The sequence below is a fragment of the Anomaloglossus baeobatrachus genome, chromosome 8 (genome assembly GCF_048569485.1).
Source record: "Anomaloglossus baeobatrachus isolate aAnoBae1 chromosome 8, aAnoBae1.hap1, whole genome shotgun sequence".
Classification (NCBI taxonomy): domain Eukaryota; kingdom Metazoa; phylum Chordata; class Amphibia; order Anura; family Aromobatidae; genus Anomaloglossus; species Anomaloglossus baeobatrachus.
In genome coordinates this window covers 62,084,625-62,095,530 of record NC_134360.1, presented here as the reverse complement: position 1 = coordinate 62,095,530, position 10,906 = coordinate 62,084,625, and the positions used below count along the sequence as shown (strand labels likewise).

At 48.6% G+C, this 10,906-nt stretch overlaps 1 protein-coding gene across 1 annotated transcript in view; it reads left to right on the top strand.

The window, feature by feature from the left end:
• Positions 1–1,355: 1,355 nt before the first annotated feature.
• SH3BP1 (SH3 domain binding protein 1) overlaps positions 1,356–10,906 on the top strand; it is an 81,382-nt gene continuing 71,831 nt past the window's right edge. Inside the window, exon 1 of the mRNA XM_075320822.1 lies at positions 1,356–1,459. Coding sequence (XP_075176937.1) covers positions 1,407–1,459 — 53 coding nt within the window. The 5' untranslated portion in view covers positions 1,356–1,406. The remainder of the gene's footprint in view (positions 1,460–10,906) is intronic.

Below are 10,906 nucleotides of genomic sequence, written 5' to 3'. Positions count from 1 at the left end.
AGTGCAGGTACAGGAGCTGCTGTGTATATATAGTGAGGGGCAGCAGGGCAGGTACAGGAGCTGCTGTGTATATATAGTGAGGGGCAGCAAGGCAGGTACAGGGGATGCTGTGTATACAGTGAGAGGCAGCAAGGCAGGTACAGGAGCTGCTGTGTATATACAGTAAGAGGCAGCAGGGCAGGTACAGGGGATGCTGTGTATACAGTGAGGGGCAGCAGGGCAGGTACAGGAGCTGCTGTGTATACAGTGAGGGGCAGCAGGGCAGGTACAGGGGATGCTGTGTATACAGTGAGAGGCAGCAGGCAGGTTTAGGGGCTGCTCTGCATATACAATGGGGGCAGCAGGGCAGGTATAGGGGCTGCTGTATATATACAGTGAGGGGGCAGTGACTATTCGGAGGTGGCTGTGTCCCTCAGGGCAGTGAATATTCAGGGGTCGCTACGTATATACTGTGAGGGCAGCTGTGAATATTCGGGGGTCGCTGTGTGTATACAGTGAGGGGAGCAGTGAATATTTGGGGATCCCTGTGTATATACAGTGAGGGCAGCAGTGAATATTCGGGGGCTGCTGTGACTATTCGGGGGTCGCTGTGTGTATACAGTGAGGGGAGCAGTGACTATTCGGGGGTCGCAGTGTCCCTCAGGGCAGTGACTATTCGGGGGTCGCAGTGTATATTCGGGGGCTGCTGTGACTATTCGGGGGTCGCTGTGTGTATACAGTGAGGGGAGCAGTGACTATTCGGGGGCTGCTGTGACTATTCGGGGGTCGCTGGGTGTATACAGTGAGGGCAGCAGTGAATATTCGGGGGCTGCTGTGACTATTCGGGGGTCGCTGTGTGTATACAGTGAGGGGAGCAGTGACTATTCGGGGGTCGCAGTGTCCCTCAGGGCAGTGACTATTCGGGGGTCGCAGTGAATATTCGGGGGCTGCTGTGACTATTCGGGGGTCGCTGTGTGTATACAGTCAGGGGAGCAGTGACTATTCGGGGGTCGCAGTGTCCCTCAGGGCAGTGACTATTCCGCGGTCGCAGTGTATATTTGGGGGCTGCTGTGACTATTCGGGGGTCGCTGTGTGTATATAGTGAGGGGAGCAGTGACTATTCGGGGGTCGCTGTGTCCCTCAGGGCAGTGACTATTCGGGGGTCGCAGTGTATATTCGGGGGTCGCTGTGACTATTCGGGGGTCCTCTCTGTGCTGCACCTTCCCTGTGACTGGAGCTTTGCTCTGTCCCTGGCTTCTCTGTCGCCGGCTCCTGTGAACACCCGAGAAGACGCCCTGAGAAATGAACTATAAACTTCGCGACCGAAGCTCAGTGCAGACACCGCAGCCCTTCCGGAGGAGGGGACTCGGCCTCACCCATCGCCCCAGATCGCGGAGACCGGCAGAGACGGACGGGACACCTGCACCATGATCCAGAGGCAGATCAACCGCATGCGGCAGCAGCTGGCGACCCACGGCAGGTGAGTGTCCGGGGGGCCAGACCGACCCTGCAGATCACCGGGGCGCCCCTCCGCCGCCAGGAGCTCATGACTGACGACCCCGGAGGCTGCACACCGGAGCTCTGCACCCGGACACCGGCCAAATGACGAGGAAGTGACAGATCTTATCATATCTTTTGGAGGAAGTTTAAAGTGTCTTAAAGTTATAGTTGTACCCCCCTCCCCCCCCCTCCAACAAATGTCTGCTCAATGTCTGCACAATATCTCACACCTAAACAGATAATGATCCTGTGGAGTAGGACAGCCCATAATACAAGAGGTCACTGTATACTGTTTACATGGGACTGCTGCTCATTTTATCTCCCAAGTTTACAGATGTGTGTTTTATAGACAGGATTGGAAATAATAATACAGAACAGTAAGAATGCTATAAAAAATTGTAGCGATAATAGTTTATTATTTTATCAATAAAGAAAATGCTAAATAAATGAATGAAAAAGAAATCTATATCCCATCAATATGTGACCACCATTTTTTGTTCACACTCATGGATTTTATTGGATTTTAGTGTAACCAATTCAATCAAATAGTAGATGATGGTCCTCACTTACATATATCGATTGAAACAAGAACAGCAGTGTGAGAAGATGAAAACTGGGTGAGGATCAGACAGTAGCTGCTACAAAGGTGAGGTTGTGGAAGATAGTTTCTTGTCAAAGGTCATACAATGTGGCAAGAGGGAACACAACAAGACACTAGGCAGTTATAGTGCATCAGTAAGGTGTCTCCCAGGGAAAGATTTCAAAACAGATTGAGGTTTCAAGATGTGCTGATCAAGGTCTGAAGAAGAAGCACCAAGAAATGGGCAATATTGAGGAACATAGATGCAGTGGTCGGCCAAGGAAACGATGAAGTAGATGATCATGTTACTTCCACTGAAGAAAATGTCCAGCTCTGAAGTGGCAGCAACCATCTAATGTGTGTATAAGTCTGGAAAGAAGGGGTCTTCATTGAAGAAAGTTTACCAAAACCCTCGGACCTTAGATATGGAATCAAGGCCAAGTAGGCAAACTATGCATGAAAACATAGGAACTGGGAGGTAGTGGAATCTGGACTGATGATGAGCTAAAATACGAAGGAAGCAGATTGTTCCTGAAGGTCAAGAGAGCAGCACCACAATGAGGGTCCACAGGAGCATTGATGTGCGGTGGAGGGTCCGGCAGTTTTGTGGCCACATTTCAGCAGATGGAGTGGGGTTTTGGTCAGGATTAATGATATCCTCACTGGTGAGAAATCCAGGCAGATACTTATCCATCATGTAACATCATCAGGGAGGCGTCTGATTGGCTCCAAATTTATTCCGAAGCTGGACAACGACGCCAATTAAGAACTATCTTCAGCTTAAAGTAGAACAAGGAGTCCTGGAGGTGATGATCCGACCCCCATGGAGCCCTGATCTCACATCATCTGTCTGGGATCAACAGATAGAAGGGTCCATACAATCCTCAGTCACAGAAGATCGGGGGTCAGTTCTCCAAGATGTTTGGGACAATCTCCTTGTGACTTCATTCAAAAAGTGTACAGGTGACAAGTGTAGCTAGAAGGATTGATGAACGCAAAGGGCGGTGACACCAAATATTCAGGGGATTTAGATCTCTGTTTCGATTATTCACTTTACATTTTGTAGATTGATAAAATATTAATACTTGTCTTTGTTTTTAAGTATTTGCACAGTACAGCAGTACAGATTTTTATATATATATATATATATATATATATATATATATATATATACAGGGTGGTCCAAAAGTAGGTGGACAGTATGTGTAATAGGGTTATGAAGGTTATGATTTATGAAACATGGTGTAAAGTGAAACTGTCTCAGTTGCCCATAGCAACCAATCAGATTACACTTTTCATTCTTCACAGACTCTTTGGAAAATGAAAGGTGGAATCTGATTGGTGGTTGCTAAGGGCAACTGAGTTAGTTTCACAGATCCAGTTTTCACAGATAAATCTCCCCCAAATCTGTTTTCTTTTCAGATAATTCAGATAACCCATAATGGCAAAAAAATGAAATACAGATCAAAGAAAATGGATTTTAAGAGTATTGGAAATCTCAAAATGCTGAAACCGTTAGAGCAAATTGGGTTTAAACATTTGGTACTCAAGCCCCAAAGAGACAATTTACCGCCTTTGTGACAAATTCGATGTCACTGGCTCAATCCTTAATGCTCCAAAAACTGGTCGACCCAAAACAGCCTGTGCAGAAAATAGTAAGCAACTTGTTGCTGAAACATTTGCTTAGAGTCCAAACAAGTCCCCAGAAGAGTCTCTTTAGAATTGGGAATTTCACCAGCTTCTATCATGCAAATCCTGACATTATTGGGTGGAAAGTTTATTGTCCACGTCTAATTGATGGTTTATTGGAGGAGGATCCAGACAGGCGGCTGCAAGTTAGTGAGATTATGCTTAACGAAAATCCAGTCATTTTAGATAACATTATGTGAAGTAATGAAGCTTCTTTCAAATTATCCGGCCATATTAACAGACATAATTGTATTTACTGGTATAATGAGAACATGCATTTAACATTAGAGCAACAACTCTAACAAAAATGAGCCTGATGTCAGTGTTTGGGGTGGTAGTTCAAGTTTTGGTGCTTTAGGACCAATATTTTTTGATAGAACAGTCACAGGACATGGGCGTACCCAGCGAGGCACGGGGGGGGGGGCAGCTGCCCCCCCCCTAGAAGCAGGGGCACGGTGTAGTGGGCCGGTGCCTGTAGTGGGCCGCTGTATCTGCAGCCACCGGCGCGCTGCTCAGCACTGTGTGCATGCCGGGCACACTAGCTGCAGCAGGAGGCAGCGCGCTGTGCTGTGCCGGCTCTGCTGTGTGCCCGGCATGCACACAGTGCAGAGGAGCGCGCCGGTGACTGCAGCTTCCTCCTTCTTCCTATTCAAATGTATTTGCGTCTTTCAGACGTAAATACATTTGAACAGCGCGCCGAAAAGGGGCCCCGCCCCCAACGTGCAGCAACGTGATGAGATCAGCACATTGCTGACGTCATCACAGTGCTGCGGGCGCCGGGACACAGGAGACATGAAGCGGTAAACGCTCCATGGAGGAGCCGAAGAGACAGGTGTAATTAATGGGGATGTGTGGGGAGGGGCTGAGGACACATAACGGAGAACATTTGTGAAGGAGACACAGCTTTGTGACAGGCAGAGGAGGAGCACTGTATTCCAAGGGAGGGGGGGAGGCAGGAGTGTGTAGTGATGGGGTAGTGTAATTTGTGTGTGCCGGTGGGTGATTGGGGGGTGCAATGTATTATGTCCGGGGAGGGGGTAATGGAGGGGGCATTGTATTGTGTGTGGGGGGAGGGGTAATGGAGGATGCACTGTATTGTGTGTGTGTGTGTGTGTGTGTGGAGGGGTAATGGGGTACATTGTAGTATGTGTATGTGTGTGTGTGTGTGTAGGGGGTGATGGGGGGTGCATTGTGTGTGTGTGTAGAGGGTGATGGGGGAGTGCATTGTGTGTGTAGGGGGTGATGGGGGGGTGAATTGTATGGTGTGTATTGTGTGTGTGTGTGTGTAGGGGGTGATTGGTGGGTGCATTGTGTGTGTGTAGGGGGTGATGGGGGGTGCATTGTGTGTGTGTGTGTGTGTGTGTGTGTGTGTGTGGAGGGTGATGAGGGGGTGAATTGTGTATGTGTGTGTGTGTGTGTGTGTGTAGGGGTGATGAGGGGTTGCATTGTATTGTGTGTATTGTGTGTGTGTGTGTGTAGGGGGTGATGGGGGGGTGCATTGTGTGTGTGTAGGGGGTGATGGGGGGTGCATTGTATTTTGTGTGTGTGTAGGGGATAATGGGGGGGTGCATTGTGTGTGTGTGTAAGGGGTGATGGGGGGTGCATTGTATTGTGTGGGTGTGTGTCGGGGGTGATGGGGGTGCATTGTATTGTGTGTATTGTGTGTGTGTAGGGGGTGATGGGGGGGTGCATTGTATTGTGTGTGTGTAGGAGTGATGGGGGGCTGAATTGTATTGTGTGTATTGTGTGTGTGTAGGGGGTGATGAGGGGTGGCATTGTATTGTGTGTATTGTGTGTGTGTGTAGGGGTGATGAGGGGTTGCATTATATTGTGTGTATTGTGTGTGTGTGTGTGTGTGTGTAGGGGGTGATGGGGGGGTGCATTGTGTGTGTGTGTGTGTGTGTAGGGGGTGATGGGGGGGTGCATTGTATTTTGTGTGTGTGTAGGGGGTAATGGGGGGGTGCATTGTGTGTGTGTGTGTGTGTAAGGGGTGATGGGGGGTGCATTGTATTGTGTGGGTGTGTGTAGGGGGTGATGGGGGTGCATTGTATTGTGTGTATTGTGTGTGTGTAGGGGGTGATGGGGGGGTGCATTGTATTGTGTGTGTGTAGGGGTGATGGGGGGCTGAATTGTATTGTGTGTGTGTGTGTGTAGGGGTGATGAGGGGTTGCATTGTATTGTGTGTATTGTGTGTGTGTGTGTGTGTGTGTGTGTGTGTGTAGGGGGTGATGGGGGGGTGCATTGTGTGTGTGTGTGTGTAGGGGGTGATGGGGGGGTGCATTTTGTGTGTGTAGGGGGTGATGGGGGGTGCATTGTATTTTGTGTGTGTAGGGGGTAATGGGGGGGTGCATTGTGTGTGTGTAAGGGGTGATGGGGGGTGCATTGTATTGTGTGGGTGTGTGTAGGGGGTGATGGGGGTGCATTGTATTGTGTGTATTGTGTGTGTGTAGGGGGTGATGGGGGGGTGCATTGTATTGTGTGTGTGTGTGTATAGGGGGTGATGGGGGGGCTGAATTGTATTGTGTGTATTGTGTGTGTGTGTGTGTGTGTAGGGGTGATGGGGGGTGCATTGTATTGTGTGTAGTGTGTGTGTGTGTGTGTGTGTGTGTGTGTGTGTGTGTGTCTAGGGGGTGATGGGGGGTGCAGTGTGTTTGTGTAGGGTGTGATGAGGGGGTGCATTGTGTGTGTGTGTGTGTGTGTGTGTGTAGGAGGTGATGGGGGGTGCATTGTGTGTGTGTGTAGGAGGTGAAGGGGGTGCATTGTGTGTGTGTGTGTGTGTGTGTGTGTAGGGGGTGATGGGGGGTGCATTGTGTGTGTGTGTGTAGGGAGTGATGGGGGGGTGCATTGTATTGTGTGTGTGTTTGGGGGGGTCCATTGTATTGTGTGCGTGGGGAGATGGTAATGGGGGGTGCATGGTATTTGTGTGTGTGTGTAGTGAGTGATGGGGGGATGTATTGTATTGTGTGTGCATGTGGGGGGGAGGGGTAATGGAGCGCGCATTGTATTGTGTGTGTGTGTCTGTGTGTGTGTGTGTGTGAGGGTAATGGGGGTGCATTGTATTGTGTGTGTGTGTGTGTGTGTGTGTCTGTGTGTATATGTGGGGAGGGGCACGGAGTCATTAATCGAGCTATAATTACATTTAATTCTCTTAAAATTTTCGTTTCATTCGCCTTTTCCGTTCTAATATTTTACAACCTGAATGACCATGGCTTGCCCCCCCTAGTTTTGATCCTGGGTACGCCCATGTCACAGGAGATAAGTATTTCGAAATTCTAATGAATCAAGTTGTTCACCAGTTACAGCAACAGCCTAATTGAAATGACCTTTATTTCCAACAAGATGGGGCCCCTCCACATTATTCAAGAGTAGTCCGCGAGTATCTTGATGAAACATTTCCTAATAAATGGATTGGCCAAAGAGGCCTACCGTATTTTTCGGACTATAAGACGCACTGGACCATAAGACGCACCTTGGTTTTAGAGAAGGAAAATAGGAAAATAAAATTTTAAGCAAAAAATGTGGTCATGACACACTGTTATGGGGCGAGGATCTGCTGCTGACACTGTTATGGGGGTAATGTCCCCAAATTCTCTAGTAAGGTACCCCATCCTGGTAATGATCCTCCTTTTGTTCCCCCAAGTTTTGGGGGAAAGTAGGGGGTGCGTCTTATAAACCGAATATACGGGGGGTGTACATATATATATACTGCAGGGTCCGCTCTGGAGCGGTGCTAGGGGCAGGTGACAGCTGCGGGCGGCAGCGTTTGATCTCCTGCTGCCGCTCATATAGTATGCATAGCCGCTGTCCATCAGCAGCGTGGTGCTGAAACCGCATCACGCTGAGGGGCTGGGGCAGCGGGGCATATTATATCTGCCTGCGCCCTCCTTTGATCGCACATGATCCCCCCTGTGTTAGATATGGCCCCCGTGTTGCTGCCCATAGTAAAATTAAAAAAGCTTTACTTACCTCCAGCGCTGATCTCCCGGTCTCCTGCTGCTGCTGTCTGTGATAAGGCACGCAGAGATGATATCACTCTGCCGTGCCGATCACATGACCGGCAGCAAGGAAGTGGAGGAGGGAGGACTCGGAGCTCAACTGCGAGGAGTGAGACAGAGGAGGGACAGCGCTGAGAAGGTAAGGAAAGTGTTTTATTTTATTATGGGCAGCAGCCTGGGGGCCATATCTAACACAGGGGAGATGTGCCATCTATAGTGGCCATGGGCAGCACACATGGGGGGCATATCAAACACAGGGGAGGTGTGCCATCTATAGGGGCCATGGGCAGCACAGGGGGACGTGTCCCAGCACAAGGGGGCTATATTCAATATAAGGGGGCCATATCCAGATTAAGGGGGGCTAATTTTAGGATGGGGGGCTATGAGGGACATGTACCCTATATGATTTGTTAGACGGACACTGGCATTATAAGATGGACCCCATTTAACATTAAAAAAAAAAAAAATTCTCTTTTCCTTCACCAAATTTGGGGGTGAGTCTTATAATCAGTTGCATCTTATAAAGCGAAAAATACTGTATATATATCCCTCATCCTGCTATATGCCCCTCATCCTGCTATATGTCCCTCATCCTGCTATATGTCCCCATCATCCTGCTCATATGCGCCCATCATCCTGCTCATATGCGCCCATCATCCTGCTCATATGCGCCCATCGTCCTGCTATATGTCCCTCATCCTGCTATATGTCCCTCATCCTGCTATATGTCCCCATCATCCTGCTCATATGCGCCCATCATCCTGCTCATATGCGCCCATCATCCTGCTCATATGCGCCCATCGTCCTGCTATATGTCCCCATCATCCTGCTCATATGTGCCCATCATCCTGCTCATATGCGCCCATCATCCTGCTCATATGCACCCATCATCCTGCTCATATGCGCCCATCATCCTGCTCATATGCGCCCATCCTGCGGCACACACACAAAAAAATAAATAAATAAACATTTATATTCACCTTTCCTTGCTCCATGCAGCGTCACTCCTCCTCCGTCTGTGCCGGCAGCGCTGTGTGGAGCCGGCCACGCTCCCTGCAGCACCGCGATCTCCTTCTGTCTGTGCTGGCGACGCTGTGTGGACACGTGCGCACAGCGATGACGTCATCACTGTGAGCCCCGCTAGTCTCCACACAGCGCTGCCGGCAATCAGAAGGACATCGCGGTGCTGCAGGGGAATGGTGAGTGTACTGATTCACTGCACCTCGCGCTGATGATGATGCGCGGGTAGCAGTGAACACAGCCGCACATGATCACTCCAGGTTGTAGTTGCCAGGGGTGATCACGGCTGGCTGTTTACTATGCGCGCACCCCTCGCCCATCACCCCGCCCACCTGTCAGCGTCAGCTTCAGTGCTGAGGGATGATGGGCGGGATGATGGGCGTGCATATGTAATGAGCAGGCCCACGTGGTCACGGCAGACTGCTACAGCCTTCTCATGCCCCCGATGACCCGCTCCACCGGAGCACCCTCATTCCCCGCAGCCCTACATTTAGACCATAAGACGCACCCCCCACTTTCCCCCAACATTTGGGGCAAAAAAAGTGCGTCTTATGGTCCGAAAAATACGGTACTTGACTGGCCGGCACATTCACCAGACTTGACCACAATGGGTTTTTGCTTTTGGGGAGTACTCAAGGACAAAGTTTATAGTCAAAAACCAAAAAGTGTCAGTGATTTGAAAAATTACATAAGAGATGCATTTCAAGAAATTAATACCCAAAGAGACCTGTGCAAAAATGTTTGTTGAAGCGTAAGAGGTAGACTTCAAAGCTGTGCAAACTGTAATGGAAAACAGACTGAGCACCTGCGTTGATAAAATTTAAGGGCTTTTGTATTATTGTTCAGAATAAAATTTAATTGTCAGTGTTATGCTTGTGTTAGTAAATATAATTTTATATATAAATCAAAATAAATGTTATTATTTTCTGTCCACCTACTTTCAGACCACCCTGTACATATATAAGTTTGGACACAACATCTCATTCAAAGAGTTTTCTTTAATTTCATGACTCTGAAAATTGTAGATTCACATTGAAGACATCAAAACTATGAATGAAAACATGTGGAATGAGATACTTCAAAAAGTGTGAAACAACTGAAAATATGTCTTATATTCTAGGTTCTTCAAAGTAACCACCTTTTGCTTTGATTACTGCTTTGCACACTCTTGGCATTCTCTTGATGAGCTTCAAGAGGTAGTCACCGGAAATGGTCTTCCAACAGTCTTGAAGGAGTTCCCAGAGATGCTTTGCACTTGTTGGCCCTTTTGCCTTCACTCTGCGGTCCCGCTCACCCCAAACCATCTTGATTGGGTTCAGGTCTGGTGACTGTGGAGGCCAGGTCATCTGGCGTAGCACACCATCACGCTCCTTCTTAGTCAAATAGCCCTTACACAGCCTGGAGGTGTGTTTGGGGTTATTGTCCTGTTGAAAAATAAATGATGGTCCAACTAAACGCAAACCGGATGGAATAGCATGCCACTGCAAGATGCTGTGGTAGCCATGCTGGTTCAGTATGCCTTCAATTTTGAATAAATCCCCAACAGTGTCACCAGCAAAGCACCCCCACACCATCACACATCCTCCTCCATGCTTCACTGTGGGAACCAGGCATGTAGAGTCCATCCGTTCACCTTTTCTGCATCGCACAAAGACACGGTGGTTGGATCCAAACATCTCAAATTTGGACTCATCAGACCAAAGCACAGATTTCCACTGGCCTAATATCCATTCCTTGTGTTCTTTAACCCAAACAAGTCTCTTCTGCTTGTTGCCTGTCCTTAGCAGTGGTTTCCTAGCAGCTATTTTACCATGAAGGCCTGCTGCACAAAGTCCCCTCTTAAAGTTGTTCTACAGATGTGTCTGCTGCTAGAACTCTGTGTGGCATTGACCTGGTCTCTAATCTAAGCTGCTGTTAACCTGCGATTTCTGAGGCTGGTGACTCGGATAAACTTATCCTCCGCAGCAGAGGTGACTCTTGGTCTTCCTTTCCTGGGGCGGTCCTCATGTGAGCCAGTTTCTTTGTAGCATTTGATGGTTTTTGCCACTACACTTGGGGACACTTTCAAAGTTTTCCCAATTTTTCGGACTGATTTCTTAAAGTAATGATGACCACTCGTTTTTCTTTACTTAGCTGCTTTTTT